The 16491-nt window shown below is 54.3% G+C and overlaps 1 protein-coding gene across 2 annotated transcripts in view; it reads left to right on the forward strand.

The window, feature by feature from the left end:
* Positions 1–16491, forward strand: part of GRK3 (G protein-coupled receptor kinase 3) — a 93945-nt gene that overhangs the window by 67027 nt on the left and 10427 nt on the right. For both annotated transcript variants that reach the window (XM_084761107.1, XM_084761108.1), the window contains 4 exons: positions 2290–2384; positions 5737–5844; positions 12340–12406; positions 13258–13358. In XM_084761107.1, coding sequence (XP_084617233.1) covers positions 2290–2384; positions 5737–5844; positions 12340–12406; positions 13258–13358 — 371 coding nt within the window. The remainder of the gene's footprint in view (positions 1–2289; positions 2385–5736; positions 5845–12339; positions 12407–13257; positions 13359–16491) is intronic.

Genomic DNA, 16491 nt, shown 5'->3' on the forward strand with positions numbered 1-16491 from the left:
CTGATTAAGAAAGTGCCCTACAGACTTGCCTTCAGCCTGGTCTTAAGGAGATATTTTCTCAGTTATGTTTCTCTCTTCTTGGATGACTCTAGCTTGTGTCAAGTTGGCAAAACAAACAACCCCCCTGCCCTACAAAAACAAAAAACCCTGAGCAAACATAACCAAGGATAGAGACCTTAGCAGATTATAGGCACATGTGTGAGGTATGTAAGTTAACAGCAAGAGGTGACTCAGGGGTGATGGACAGCTTACCAATAGGATAAGAAAACAGAAAAAAGAAAAAAAGAAAACAGTTGGAGAAAGTATTTGCCTCTCGTCTCTGTCTCCTTCTGGAACATGTTCCTTTCTCCTAGGTTCTGTAAAACGTTTTCTGCTTGTTTGAGGCAGGGCCCTCCCAATGAGATCCTCCTGCCTCATCCTCCGGAGTGGCAGGGTACAGATGTGCTCCACCCCGCCCCATCCTGCTGAACATAGACTGGTTTGGTTTTGAGCGCATGGGTTTTTGTTTCGTTTTGTTTTGTTTTTAAAGAATACTTCTGTAAAAGTCAATTTTTTTTTTGGACTAAAGAATTATTCTCTTAGCTTTTATGTGAGCATACAGAAGAAAAGATAATTTTTTTTTTATTGGACTAGAAATAACCAGATGCTGGTTGGCTCATGGCATGTTAGTTGTTCGTGAATTTTATGAGGAACCAGATAGAGGCTGACAGCTAGCTCGTGGAGCTGCTGGCCTGCGTCTTAATTTAAACCCTCGAATGGCTTTTACCCATCCCTTGGCTGTTTTGTTTCCTAAGCTATTTAGCAGGCAATGATGTTATTTAATTCCCATTCAAATTTAATTCCGGCCACTCATGGTTATTCATGTTCCGGTGTTGTAGGTGCTTGCCCGTTATTTCTATTTCAGGAAAAACAATAGGTGCTTCATGGTGGAAAGATATTCCTGAGGTGACTGTGGTTGGGTGTGTCGGGGCGTGTGGATGGACATCCCAGTCCTGTCAGAGTCAAGCTCAGACTCTGGTTGGGAGGGCCCTGGTCAGCGGTGCCTGCCCATCAGGGCAGGCTCGGTGCTGTGATGCTTCCAGCCCTCAGATCGGCAGCTGCAAGTCTCTGCAAGATCCCTCCCTGTCTGTGGCCCTTGCAGCCGTGTCCTCTGAAACCCTGTGGTGCGCAGATGGTATGAAGCCTGTGCCCCACTCACCATTGCTAGGATGTTCATGCAGGCTACACAGAAGCTTATGGAACAATGGGGAGGACATGCTTCATGCCCATGGTGGCAGCCCTCCTGGCCCATCCCCTGGGCATCATTCCCTGCTGGGAAGGGTCCTTTACCTCGCTCACTGAAGTCAGCAGAGGGGGGCTGGGTTCCCTGTCCTGCTGCCTTAGTTTGAGAACACAACAGAGTTCCCAGTGGTGAGGTCATGTCAGCCATGATGAGGTGATGACGTAGATGTGCACCCTAAAGAGGTCACGTCGGCCATGATGAGGTAATGATGTAGATGTGCACCCTCAAGAGGTCATGTTGGCCATGATGAGGTGATGACGTAGATGTGCACCCTCAAGGGGTCATGTTGGCCATGATGAGGTGATGACGTAGATGTGCACCCTGTGTAGGTCACATCGGCCATGATGAGGTGATGACGTAGATGTGCACCCTCAAGGGGTCATGTTGGCCATGATGAGGTGATGACGTAGATGTGCACCCTGTGTAGGTCACATCGGCCATGATGAGGTGATGACGTAGATGTGCACCCTGTGTAGGTCACATCGGCCATGATGAGGTGATGACGTAGATGTGCACCCTGTGTAGGTCATGTCGGCCATGATGAGGTGATGATGTAGATGTGCACCCTGTGTAGGTCATGTCGGCCATGATGAGGTGATGATGTAGATGTGCACCTGTGTAGGTCATGTCGGCCATGATGAGGTGATGATGTAGATGTGCACCTGTGTAGGTCATGTCGGCCATGATGAGGTGATGACGTAGATGTGCACCCTAAAGAGGTCGTGTCGGCCATGATGAGGTGGTGACGTAGATGTGCACCCTCAAGAGGTCACATCGGCCATGATGAGGTGATGATGTAGATGTGCACCCTGTGTAGGTCATGTCTGCCATGATGAGGTGATGACGTAGATGTGCACCCTCAAGAGGTCACGTTGGCCATGATGAGGTGACAGTGTGGGGCATGCATCCTATGAAGGTCATGTTGGCCATGATGAGGTGATGACATAGGGGTGCACCCTGTGGAGGACGTGAAGCTCCAGTGGCCTCCTGAACTCTTTTCCTTTCAGCCTGCGAACATCCTTCTGGACGAGCACGGCCACGTGAGAATATCCGATCTTGGCCTTGCCTGTGACTTCTCCAAAAAGAAGCCTCACGCCAGCGTGTGAGTATCATGTCTGCTGCGTTTGCCACGTTTCTGCACCACGGCACCTGTGCTCAGGCAACACCACCTGGCCAGCCGTGCCCCTCATCTCCTCACCGGCTGGGGGTTCCTGTGCGGTATTCAGTAACAGGGTGGTGGGGTGCAGATAAGAGCAGGGTGCTTCCTGTCACTGTCCGCGGGGAAGGACTTGGCTCCTGGGGAGCTGACGCCTGCTCAGGAGCCAGCCACTTCATAGGACGGGGGGCCGTCCCTGCAGACGCTAACTGCACACAGCCTATGAGACTCTGGGCAGGTCTGCTCACCTCTTTGACAACCTCTTCGAGAGGCATGTGATGTCTGCCTTGAATTCCCCCAGGGAAGGCTCAGGGCCGACTTTTCCATCTCAATCATCTGCTGTACTTCTGAGGAGTCAGCCACCCACTTACAGGCCACACTGTTAGCCTTGGAGGGGAAGCAGTTTCATGGCCACAGGGAAGTAGTCTTGAAGCCACAGCCCTTAGCCGGCTCTGCAGACTCAGACTGCTCTGGTGGTGGTGATGCTAAGTGCAGGTGACCTGGCCTGAGGCCGCCTCTAAGTCAAAGCCTTGCCCCAGCTCTGAAGAAGAAACTGTGCTGACAAGCCACACCCCCAGCTCCCACTTTGTCTGTTAGAATGTCTCCCTCTGTGCCTCAGATGGCTAAGTGGGTAACCTAGCCTCTCAGCCTGACCACCTGAGTTCCGTCCCCAAAGCCCACATGATAGAAGGAGAAAACCGACTCCCCTAAGTTGTTCTGTGACCTCGAAGCCGTGCCTGAGTATGCGCCCCACCCCCCACATGCACGTGCAGACACTAAATAAATATTAAAACATCCCACTCTCAGCACTGAATCTTTTACGACTTCATGTTACTGCCCCTCTGGGCATGCGTTCTCTCTGCTGAACGCCCCCCCCCCCCACAAGTCCCCAGAGTCTCTTCCCATGGGTCTCTGTGGAAAATAAACAACAGACTTTTCTTTTGTGTAGCTAGAAGTGAAAGGCTGGATAACAGGTGCTTTTACGAGGGCCCTGCCTCAAATCAGAACTGCCTTTGAAAGCCCTGGGTCACGCGCTTGGTAGTAACTGGCATTGCTTCTGTAGGTAGATCTGAAAGCATCGGCACCCTCACGGGTTGTGGCTACCTGCGCTTCTCCCAGGAAAAGCGCCTTGGCCGCTTCAGAGAGATGCTTTTGAATTTTTAATGCCACCACGCTTTGGTATGACAATGCCTCCAGTTTACTGTGGTCATAACCAAGTCTGAATAGGAGAGTTCATAAGAATTCATCCTCCCGGAACCTAAGCTCCGTGCTGTGGGGTTGTTTATCCCACTCGCCTGGCTGCCCTGGTCACGACCGGTCAAACCAGCTCCAAAAGGCGGGCTGCTCTGTCTGCTGTGAGAAGAACTGTATTTGAACAGTTTCTTTTTCTGTCACTGTGATAAAAAAACACCCTGCCAAAAGCAACTTAAGGGGAGATTTGTTTGGTTTGTAATCCCAGGTTAAGCTGCACCTTGGCAGGGACATCCCAGCTGTAGGCGGCCATGCGCACATCACATCCTGTCAGGAAACGGTCTGTGCCCAGGTTGCTCTCTCCTTTTACCACAGCCGGGGACCCAAGCCTAGGGAATGGTGGATCTTTCCACCTCAGTTAACCAATGCAGTCACAGGCGTGCACAGGAGTGAGTAACCCCTCCCAGATGTGCTTAGACATTCCAGATCCGCCAGTGACGGTTGACACTGACCGTCTCAAACAGCCTTCACAAAGAGACTGGACTGAGTGGCCAGGCTCCTGGTTTAAATGCTGGCACCTTCCATGCGGATAAAGACACAGGGAGCAAGACTTTTTTTTTTTTCCATCTTATTATTTTACACCGAGGCATTTTTTGTGGCTAGGACTGAATTGAAGGCTTCAGAGCGCAGACCTGGCTTTGAGTCTCTCCTCCCAGCCCTGTCTGCCCCGTTATCTCTTGTGCAATCAAGGAAAGCATGGTGATGTTGCCCTTCCTTGACAGTTCCAGGCATGAGTCTGCCAAGTTCCAGAAGTGTTTATTTCAGAGAGAGAGAGAGAGAGAGAGAGAGAGAGAGAGAGAGAGAGAGAGAGAGAGAGCTGAACCTGGCAACTGGCAGAACCCCAGGCAGATAGGGACCACTGAGGGGGTAGGGGAGGGGGTGCCAGGGGATCCGGCAAGGCTGGGTGTGCCATCGGCTAGGTCCCAGCTGCTTCAGGTGTGCCAGCCCGCAGTCAGTGCAGCATCTGCATAAAACCCCATCGGTTTTACAGGCGTTAACAACCACTGTTGACAGTGTGCAAATTAAGGTGCAGAGAAAGTCAGGTCGCAGGCGCACAGTAGGGCTAGAAAGACGACCCCTCTGTCCCACATAGATGCTGTGTTCCAGGCAGAGGAAACTGCTCGCCTCCCCTGGGCTTCAGAGATGGATCTGGGTTGAGATGGATGGCCAGGCTCCCCCAACCCCCACCACACACCTGGCTTTCCTTTTGTTCGAAGCCACAGATGTGGACCTTGAGCACTGTCTCTCGGCCGCTGAGTCTTCAAGGTGGTCCGCAGTTTCCAGTATGGGCTCAGGCTGGGCGGCAGGCTCATAGCTTGTGGCCAACGTGAATTTATGTTGCCAGCCACAAGCCTGAGTCCTCACTTACATTACAGAAGAGCTTAGCCGAGCACCATGGCGTCCTTGCTCAGCTGTACGCCTGTATTCATGGTGGTCTATCTGCCTGCGCAGGCCATCTGTGAGCATCTGGCTGCCATGCAGGCCGCTGAGGGAAGCCCCAGTGGCTGGAGCTGTACATCAGCTTGTTTGATCTCTTCTGGGGAATGTCCCTCCACTCCCCACATCATGGTTCAGTCAATGGATGGCGCTTAAAAGCCACCTCACGTGGCTTCCCAGGCGAGGCTGAGACTCAGCTTTCCCAGGAAGTGTGTTGGAAGCCCCGGCAGAGGTCTTCGCTGTTCCCAGCATGGCTCTCTTGATCTTGCGCTGGGCTGGCCATGTTCCACCAGCACCCATAGTGTTGCGCATCCTCCTCAGGCCCCCGCACCCCCATGCGCCCCAGTGATCACCAGGGGTTTCTGAGTCAACCCTCAGTGTGCATAAGCCGGTCGGCAGCACTTACCCTAAGGGCGAGGATGAAGGAGTGCCGAGCTGGGTGCAGGACTTCCTGTCCTGCCTGCCTGGGTTCAGTTCACCTCCTGGGCCTCGTGACGCTGAGCCCTGGCCACACCTCCCTGCCCAGTCCCTGCCCTCTAAATGGGGGGGGGGGCACCCTTCTGATTCCAGAGTGAGCGCACTCCCGTGACCATCTCCCTTCCCTCCCCAGGGGCACGCATGGCTACATGGCTCCTGAGGTGTTGCAGAAGGGGACGTCCTACGACAGCAGCGCTGACTGGTTCTCCTTAGGCTGTATGCTCTTCAAGCTCCTGCGGGGGTGAGTGGGACTCAGATGTCCTGTCCTGGGGCCGGGCCGCTTGGATCCTGGGGGGAGGTCAGCTCACCAGTACAGAACTCGCCTTGTGTACACAGCACCCTGGGTCCCATCCTCAGCCTGGGTGCAGGGAGAACACCTCGATGTGAGGTTAAACCGCCGCCACTGCTGCTGAGTGGCCTTTAAGCCACACTGCCACAGGTGATGGCCACCGTGGTCCCTCCTGTTTCACTGGGGCCAGCTTCTGTCCTGAGGGCTCGGAGCTCAAAGCCTGTGGCTTCATGTTTTTGTTCCACTCCACAGGGCCCATATACTTTAAAGTAGGAACAAGGTAAACATAAGACTAAGTGCGACAGAGGAAGGGGCCTTTGAAGTGATTCCGTGGTGGGCCGTGTTCTGGGACTAGGTGAAAGTATTAAAACATGGGTGTTTGGAGAAGGTGGTGGGTCTTCCTTCCCCACCTGTAAATGGCTCCTCGGTGATTCCTGAGCCTCAAGCACCTGGGGGTGGAAGAGCCAAAGTGACCCTGCCTGAAAAGTTGTCACTTCTCTGTGAGCCTGCTGCAGCTGTGTCTCTGAAGCCAGCCTCTAGACCATCTTCTAGGCTGCAGAGGGGATGGGCTGGGCAGCTTGGGATGTGTTCTCACACCTGCATGGTCGACCGCTCTGCTGGCACCTTGTGTGACTTTCTAGATGTTTCCGGCGGGTTTAACTGGGAGCTCAATTCTAGTGGAATCCAGGCATATTTTTCATTCTCCCCAAAAGGTCTAAGAAAGATCCTTGTCAGGCTGGAGAGATGGCTCAGAGGTTAAGAGCACTGACTGCTCTTCCAGAGGTCCTGAGTTCAATTCCCAGCAACCGCATGGTGGCTCACAACCATCTATAATGTGATCTAATATGCACTGTATACATAATAAATAAATCTTTTAAAAATATTTAAAAAAAAAGAAAGATTCTTGTCCCTACTTCCTATCCAGAGTTCCTTCTTATCAGCTGCCCAGGAGCCTGGCCCCACAGCCCGCTGAGGGCTTGCTGTGCCCCTGGGGGAATGCATTGAGTGCACTGTGGCTGTCATATATTTCGTTTGAAGAGCCGTTGAACTCTCCAGTCCCCCGGACTTGGCTCCGAGTACAGCCCACTACATCTTGGGTGCTTCTGTAATCCAATTCCGCTGTGCCCGTTGCATTCCCCAGGGATCTAAAACCGAATTACCTCTAAGAAAGTCGGGTCTGTTGTTGTGTAATTTTATTACCAGTCCCATGTCGGTGGAGCCCAGGCGCCCCTCCATTCCTGCTGGCAGACTCGCTGACCTGATTAGAGTTTATGCAGAGGGAGCCGGAGGAAGCCGCTTCCCAGGGAGAACCCCTCCCGTCCTCCCACTGCAGTTGTCGAAGGTTTGGGGAGACCCCCAGGATACCCAGGCCCCTCTGGAGATGCAGAATCTGAGCTTCCAGAGTCCAGATTGACGCGCACGACAGCCAAACTGTCCGAGACAAAAGACCCGCCAATAAGTACCGAGGGGAGTAGTGCAAGCCTCGCGTAGCTGGGATTTGTTCCTTCATCGCCATCCCTAGCTGTTGGTAAAATAGTCTGCAGAGGGCCTGTGATCACAAGACCTTGTGTTTGGAGAGCCAGGAGGGGCTGTCTCATTACCGCCTCTGTCCTGTGTCTTGTGATTTGCGCATCCTGGATGAGATTGGTTACCCGCAGCTGCGGTCCAATCTCTGCGTCTCCCTGAGCGGGAAGACAGCAAGTCCTCGGCAGACTCCCTCATTGCCTGTGGCAGGAGGGTTTCATCACAAAACAGAAGGCCTCTGAGGATGGTCCTAGGGACCATTGAGGAGAGAGGGGGGGGGGGGAGCTGGAAGCCAGAGTGGGCATAGCTCCAGTGACCAAAATGTCTGACTGCATTCCTTAAGAAGAGCATCTCATGGAAGGCCTGGCTCAGGCAAGAAAAAGAGTGGCCTGGAGAGATGGCTCAGCAGCTAAAGACACCTGTCACCAAGCGTGAGGACCTCAGTTCACTCCCCGGGACCCTTATGGTGGAAGGAGAGAGCCATCTCCTGAAAGCTGACCTCTGACCTCCACACTGCCCCAACATACACATGCATGCATACATGTGCACTTGCATGCACATGCACGCACGCATGCACATGGGTGTACACACACACACACATACACACACACACACACAGCAGTGGGGCACAGGAGTGCATAAAAAGGATAACATGGAAGACAGTTCATCCATCATCTGAGCCTCTAGCTGCACAAAGGAACGGTAGACCCTCTCCACGGCCAGTTCCTGGTCGCTGTCTGCTGACTGTTTCCTTAGCCCGGACAAAGAATTTTGGCCATGTCTGGCAACCGGACTTTGATGCCTCCTCCCCGCCAAGATTCAGGTCTCAGACGGGTCCGTCTGGTGCTTACTCAGAAGCCCTTCCAGGCAGCGGCATCGGGCTACGAGCAAAGACCAGGAAATGAGTTCTGACTCCGGAGATTTAAGCTTGATAAACATTTATTGAGTAGTTAAAGCACACGAGGGCCTTTGCCTGGTGCAGGGGAGGAGGAGGACTGTGTGAGGAGGGGAGAGGAGAGTCAGGGGAGGAGGCATCCCCTAGAGCCCTGGGAGATGGGGCTCTCAGGATGGAGGAGGTGGTGTAGGGACAGGCGCAGCTCCCCACTGGGGCCCAGTGAGTGGTCATCGCTGTCTCAGCCCGGGAGTTTTAGAGGAAGCGATGAAACGGGGAGAGAGCGTCCACATGTGCTGTGGGGCACGGCCTTGTCTTCTGGTGTCTGGGACTGAAGGCTTTCAAACAAAGGAATGGCAGGGCCATGTGACCTGAAGTAAGATGGTTCTAGAAGCAGTGTGTAGTGTCAGAGGGGCAGAGACATGAGCAGGAGACCCACAGAGAGGCACTCCGTACCTGAGCTGCAGTGGGAGTGAATTCCAGGGACACAGCAGTATTCTAGACAGTGCAAGGACACATCCGTCCCATGCTCTAAGAGCGGTGTAGCCAGCGAGCGGTGCTTCAGACTGAACCGATGCTCACAGGGACCTCTCATGAGCGAGGCCCCATGGCGGGTCTTCAGAGATCCGATTCCCAGCACCCACATAGCAGCTCACAGCCACCTCTAACTCCAGCTCCTGGGGGGTGGGGGGGGGTCTCTGTCTCATTTCTGTGTCCTGTGCTGGCACTGTAGACACACGGTTCACAGAAACGTGCAGCCAAACACCCGTACACATAAAATAACAGTAAAACGCCACCCACAACACCACACCTGGCAAGACTCGGCATTGTTTTTCCGATTTGCACATGTGCACTGTGTGGTGTAGAGCCTCGCCCCACCCCCACCCCCCACCAAGCTGTTCTTCGTTGGCTCTGAGGAGTAAACGTGGGTGTAGCAGGGCACTGAGTGAACAGAGCTTGGGCCTGAAGCCATGCTGCATGCCTGGGGGCAGCCTGTTCCCTTCCAATGCCGTCCTAGGGCGGTCACAGCCGGACAACCAGCAACACTTGGCTTCCATCTCCAGGGATAGTTAACACTCTCTGGGGACAGTTTTGGTTGTCACAGCTTAGCGCGAGAGGGCACTACTCAGGTATCCAAGTGCACCAGAGAGTCCCCGTCCCCAGTGGAATTGTGGGAACCAAGAGCTCGCCCTGGGTGGGAGGTCCCTCCCTTCGATGTGTCTCCCATCGGGACAGATACTGGGCATAGGCCTGGGGGTGGGATTAAGTACTGGTGGGTTCTACTGGCTTTGTTCCATAGGGGGAAAGTAAAATCATTTATGGATTATTTCACAGTTACTGGCTCAAACCCCAAAGGCAGTATTTGATATGACATACAGGATCTCTCTTGCATTCTAAAATTAAGTTGTGAGAGTGTTTAATCATATGTCATATTGGTTTGGGCTCAGTGTCAACCCTGAGGAATTGAAGTCTCTAACGTGGGAGTGAGTGGGTTTCCAAGCAGGAGTAGGGGGTGTGCTCTGCGCTGCGCTCTAATTAAGAGTGCTGTGCTTGAGCTTGGGATGTGGGCTCTCGGCCCCCCCCCCCATTTCCATGCTGCAGTTAGAATCCCCAAAGCAGCCTCCTGATGGAGAGCACTCTGCCGATGACAGCATGGTGCCGGGCACCTATTTACAGAGCCTGCGTCAGGGGACAGCTGTCATCACATGGTCTGTGAGTGCCACTTGTCCTGCTCAAAACGGAGATGCTACTATCCGAGGTGGTTCCCCCCCCCCCCCCTCACCTTTCTCTCCCTCTTTAACATTTTCTGAAGTGGAAAGCTGAATCTCAGCCTTGGTTCACAAAAAGTAACCAAGACTCCGTTGGCAGCAAACGCGCATGGAGCTCAACTCCAACGCTCGGGGGTTCCCCATGAGATGTTGCAGGGATGAGGAGCTGGAACTGAGCTTCCCATGATGCCTTGCTGAGTCAGATATGAACTCGCTGAGCTTGTAAAAGGGGCCTATGGACCTAGGGACGGGTGGGAGGGAGGGTTGGTGTGGGAAGGACCTGGGGCTCTGTCTGGCTGTCTCCGACTGGTTTGTGTAGCTGGAACAGAATCATGGCGACCAGGTGGTTTATGAGGGACAGGCTTCATTTGAGCTTATGGCCCAGGAAGCCAGGAGTTCAGTCAGCAACTTGAGGGACTTTGTGCAGTGACATTACAGATCCTGGCCAGGGGACTGTGTGAGAGATCGTGAGAGGGGAGTGAGGAGTGACCTGGGAGCCAGACTCATCTTCCTAACTGGCCCTGAGGCTAACAACTTTAATCCTTCCTGGCCTTGCCTTCTCAAGGCCTCACCTTCTCACACCAGGACAGGTATACTTCAGTGGGATTTTTGTGGAATGACCTTCGCACCGTGCCGGAGGTCAAAGGCAAAAATGGAGTCTGCTGGCTTTGCACTCACAGCCATGAGCACACGTTTTAGTTCAAGATCCTCCTCACCAACCCCTTAAGCCTGGAGAAAGACCGTGCGGTGAGGGCCGCAGGGTGGCAAACAGAGAGAGTGGCAGTGGCTTGGCGTCCCTCGCTGGACCTCAACACGGTGATGTGTCTGTGGATTTGCACAAAAGAGAGCCGTCTGAGTCTGAGGTGTGGGGACTCAAAGCACAGTGTGGCCAGTAAAAGGAGCAGGCTATCTTCCATACTCTGACTTTTTATTATTTTATTTTATGATGCCTCTGTGCTTGTCTGGAATTCCTGCAGAGCTAAGGATGGCCTTGAACCCTGGATCCTCCTCCTCTTCCACCTCCCCTGCTGGCACGCACCACCATGCCCAACTCCGGTCTCCTTTTGGAGTGTAGTAATTGCACGCTCTTCTCCTTGGAAACAAGGTGAAATGAGTATTTCCAACAAGCCTATTTAAAGATTTTTAGCGATCCTCGGCTACTGCCAATTTGCTTTGTTGAGATGTTTGGTTCACATTAGTTCTTTAGGAGATGGCAATTACTTGGTTGGTCGCTGGGACACCGGAGCGCCCTCTCCCATAGACAGATGGAGAAGGAGGGGGGGGGGCCACTAAGGGCTTTCCTGTAGCAGGAAGAGGCAGCTGGGGGCGAGTGGGGCTGGGGCTCATTCCTTCAGAGTCCCTGACTCCACGCCCTGCTGCACTCTGCGATGTTTTCTGGAGTGTCTTATCCCAGGCTGCATCTTACGTACCTTATAAGCAGGCAGAGGCACCGCACAGGCCTGCCTCCCTGTAAGGAAATAAGTATGTCGGCAGGCCATGAGCTCTATCTTGTAAATTCAAAATACCATTTAGTGGTAAAATTCCCCCTTGCAACCCGGCTTCTGCAGAATTTCAAAGACACAAAAAGTGTGGCTCACACTTGAAACCCCAGCACACTGGAAGCTGAAGCAGGAGGATTGAAGTGAGTTTGAGGCTAGCCTGGGCTACGTAGCAAAGGGGAGTTTTCCTCATTGCTTCCCAAGCGCGACTGGGTTCTTATTTGGCAGCTACCGGCTACTCTGCCGTGGCCTTGGCTCCTCACACCCAGTGAGTTGTGCAGCCTGAGCCACCGTCCGGATGTGAGGAAGGAGGGCCTGTGTGGACAGTCAGGTCACCATCGACCCCAGCTTTCCTGACTCTCCTGGGTTAGACCAATCTGGGCCTGCTAGTACAGTCCCTTGTCACCAAGGCTGTGCCACCCTGGCCACCCAGGCTTCTAGGCTGATCCACACTCACCTGAGGACTCTTTGGCGCAACCTAGGCTACTTTACTGCAGCTGTCACCCCTTGGTGTGCGCGGCTGCCTGGTGCCTGTGCTTTGCTGGCGCTCTTAACCAGAGGAGCCTGTCTTACTGCCACAGTGTCACTGCAGCGAGGACCAGGGGACGTGTCGGGCCCACTCGGGGGCCCAGTCTGCTCCGTGGCTAAGCTTTGTTTCTGGCAATGGTAAACGCTTATGACCGCTGACCGTCTGCACGGTTGATGTTTTACTGTTCTGAGTTGTCCAATGCCGTCTTAACAGAAGTCCCCTTCGTCTCTACAGCCACAGCCCTTTCAGACAACATAAAACCAAAGACAAACATGAGATTGACCGCATGACCCTGACAGTGGTAAGACAGTCCCCGCTGGTCTCCACAGCGTACTCTGTCGCTGGTGAAATGTGCCATAGAGTAGTACAAGGAAGCACAGGGCTGAAGAAATGGCCCTAAGGAAAAAGGATTTGCCCCACAGAGCTAGAGGATGACCATTCCTTGGGGGGGGGGAGCAAGGGGGGAATTTTGAAAGAAAAAAGAAAAGGAGTGGATATACAGTCTAGGGCAAATAACTGGATTTGCAAATGAAGAGAATAAGCAGGGGGAGGGGGAGGGAAAGGGGTGGGGGAGGGGGAGGGAAAGGGGTGGGGGAGGAGGGAAGAGGCAGGGGGTGGGGGAGGGGGAGGGAAGAGGCAGGGGGGTGGGGGAAGGGGAGGGGGAGGGGGAGGGAAGAGGCAGGAGGGTGGGGGAGGGGGAGGGAAAGGATGGGGGAAGGGGAGGGGGAGGGGAGAGGGGAGGGAAGAGGCAGGGGGTGGGGGAAGGGGAGGGGGAGGGGGAGGGAAGAGGCAGGAGGGTGGGGGAGGGGGAGGGAAAGGATGGGGGAAGGGGAGGGGGAGGGGGGAGGGGAGGGAAGAGGCAGGGGGTGGGGGAGGGGGAGGGAAAGGGTGGGGGAGGGAAGAGGCAGGGGGGCGGGGGAGGGGGAGCAGACAGGGCCATCGGATAAGTGGTGAAATGACCCCCTGCAGTAGAGGTCAGGGCCACTGCCTCTTCACACACCCCCAACCTGCTGTTGGGGATTCCAAAACCAATCAGCAACCATTTTAGGGCTAATGTTAATGAATCTAGTTTGGATCCCAGCCTTGACTCTGGTTGGGCATGAGGCCACCATCTTAGGATGGGCCTTTGAAATCTGTCTCTTCTTGCCCTAGAACGTGCAGCTTCCGGACGCCTTCTCTCCTGAGCTGAGGTCCCTCTTGGAGGGGTTGCTCCAGCGGGATGTGAGCCAGCGGCTGGGGTGCTGCGGAGGCGGGTAGGCGCCTTTCGGAGGAGTCTGGGCTCCAAAGGAAGACGCTGGTCTCCTATATCGAGTCACTAGAAGCCCTCAGCATCTCCTGGGGGGAGGGGTCAAAGGGCGCCGCTGTTTGTTTGTTTGTCCAGCCTGTTGCCCTTACAGTGAGAGACAGAAATGCCCAGGAGGAGATGGGGAGATGTTTGCTTCATCTCATGGTTTCAGTCAGAGGGGTCAGCCTGTCCTGTCTGTGGCTGGAAGTCACAGCAGTGTGGGTCGGTCCCCGGGGGTGGGGGGTGGGGGGGGTGAGGCTTGCGTCTCAACAGAGCAGGAGGCAGAGATGGGGGAACTGGAGGGTTTTTCTTCAAAGCGAGTCCCTTCTTGGAGCTAAGCCCTGCTTGCTGAAGACTCCAGCCTCCCCAGCAGTATTGCGAGCAGGGACACCAGTGTTCAAAACAGGAGCTGAGGAGGGGAGGGGGGAGATGTGAGAAGGGGGAAGTAGGAGGTAGGAGGAGGGAGAGGCAAGGAGAAGGAGGAAGTGGGGAGTGAGGGAGAGAGAGAGGGGGGGAGAGAGAGAGAGAGAGAGGGAGGGAGAGAGAGGGAGAGAGAGAGAGGGGGGCGGAGAGAGAGGGAGAGAGAGGGAGGGAGGGAGAGAGGGAGGGAGGGAGGGAGAGAGAGAGAGAGAGAGAGAGAGGGAGGGAGGGAGGGAGGGAGGGAGGGAGGGAGAGAGGGAGAGAGAGGGAGAGATTTGTGGGGTTTTCATTGTTCCTACCACTTTCTGTGGGAACTGGGGTGTGACCGCATTTTGTCCCTCTCAGCATCCCCTTGTGTTTCCTGGATCTGACATTTACTTGACCCCTAAGTCCTCCACTTTCCCGAGTCCAATCTTTTAGCTGCAATATGTTCCCAAAAGGCCCCTTAGAGAGAGGCTGAGGGGTGAACGCTCCGCTCAACCCGGCCTGATGTTCAGTTGCACAGAGGTGTCTGCAGCTCCGAGGCCTTGGCTCTTTCCTGTCAGTGCTGTTCTGGGGGCGGAGAATGGGAGTGGTGTGTGTGTGTGTGTGTGTGTGGTGTGTGTGTGTGTGTGTGTGTGTGTGTGTGTGTGTGTGTGTGTGTGTGTGTGGTGTGTGTGTGTGTATGTGCTCCAAGGCTCAATCCCTCCCCAGCCCCGCCCGTTTCTGTCAGCACCCCTCTCAGGCGTGCCAGGATGGTCCCCCGAGCTCCTGTCTTGTGCGTTACCTCTCTGCCCTTTGATTCCTTATTTTACTCTCTGATCATTTAGATCTTTAACTCTTCTATTGATTTTTTTTTTAAAGCTCTTTGGCAAGTTTGCTTTGTCAAATTTCAAACCTTCCAGGGCCTTCCCTCCTGTTAGAATACACAGCTAGTTGTGTGTGCCTCTATGTGCAAGTACGTGTGTGTGTGTGTGTGTGTGTGTGTGCGTGCGCATGTGTGTGTGTGCATGCAAGTGTGTCTATGTGTAGGGATTTGGGGATTCAGGGATAGGAACGAGGTTTGGCCTGTGGGTGAATATACATGCATGGGCGTGTGCGTGTGTGTGTGTGTGTGTGTGTGTGTGTGTGTGTGTGTGTGTGTGTGCATGCATGAGTGTTTTCATGAAGAGTCCCAGACTCTCCCCGTGACCCCCTACACACACACACACACACACACACACACACACACACACACACACACACGAGTCAGCAGACGCTGTATTCCAGGGCAGTTGATCTGCCACCTGCCTGCCCTGCAGACCGGTCTGTCCACTCCCATCCACCTCTGGACAGCCCCACTTGTGCCTCTGGTGGACATGAGTCTGTGTGCTTCACCCAGCGGCTCCTGTGACAGCACAGAAGGGAAGGAGCCTGGCGGGACTCCAGCTCCCTTGCTAGTTCCCCTGTCGCACGCTCAGCCTGCTGTGTGTTGACAACAGCAGTTACAGGCAGGAACAGGACAAGGCCCCTCGCGTATGTTGCTACCCAGGACATGGCGCCAGCATTGCCTAGGGCCCTTCCTAAGCTCAGGGTTTTTCTGAGTGTTTGCTATGTGATTCGTGTTGGGGAGGAGTGGAGAGGGAAACAGGACAGCAGTGTGCCGGAGGGTGGTACACTGAGCACGTACATGTGTAGAGAGGCGGCCCCAGGCTTGAGTGTGGGCTTGGAGGAGAGGATCCAGGCTGCTGCGTCCCAGGAAGACAGAGATGTTGGAGTCACTGAGGACAGAGGAGGGAGCCGGTGAGGACTAGTTCTGAGGGCCATGCTGAGGGGGCGCTCAATGCTACAAGATCTGGAGCTGAGTGTTTGGGGCAGGCGTCTGGGAATTAATAGAGATGGGGCAGGACACAGGTGAGGACCAGCCCACTGGAGCTGTTGCTGGTGCAGGGAGCTGGCCCTGGACTCAGCATGTGGCCTCTGTTCTGTGTGAGCTCAGCCTTGGTCCTGACCTTCAGCTGACTGGGGAGAGGGATGCACCTGCGCTGCTGTCGGAGCTTCTAAGTCACTGGCATTTGCTGGAGACACTTTAGCACGTGGCTCTCTAGCGTGGCACCTCTTCAAACTGTGATGTGCATATGTGGATTGTGAGACCTGGCAGGCTGTCTGAAGCTGCAGGCTGCATCTAGGCAGGTCCTCTCAGGCCTGGCACGGATGCCTCCAAATACTCTGAGAGTGACTTCTTGCATTCTTGTGCATAGGTATGTGTGTGTGCATATGACTGTGTGTGTGTGTGTGTGTGTGCGCATGTGAGTGTGTATATACATGCATGTGGTTGTGTATGTGTGTGCATGCAAGTGTATGAATGCACACAAGAGTGTATACATGTGCATGTGTGTGCATACATGTGTATGTGTGTGCATCATGTGTACATGTGCATGGAGTCTGTGTGTGTGCGTGCGTGTGTGTGTGTGTGTGTGTGTGTGTGTCCAAGATTGATGGGTGTCTTCCTTGATGGATCTTACACTGTGCTTACTGAGGTGGGTCTCTCCCCAGAGCCCAGGGCGTCCTGACTGGGATAGTCTAGCCAGCTGCATGCATGCCCAGAGCATCCCTTGCCTCTGCCCCTTGCTACCATGCCTGTCTGACGCCTACATAGGAGCCAGGGATCTAAACCCAGGCCCAGCGCTTTACCCCGGGAGCCGTTTCCCAGCCTGCTCTTG

The sequence above is a fragment of the Acomys minous genome (genome assembly GCF_964271855.1).
Source record: "Acomys minous genome assembly, chromosome: 16".
Lineage (NCBI taxonomy): Eukaryota > Metazoa > Chordata > Mammalia > Rodentia > Muridae > Acomys > Acomys minous.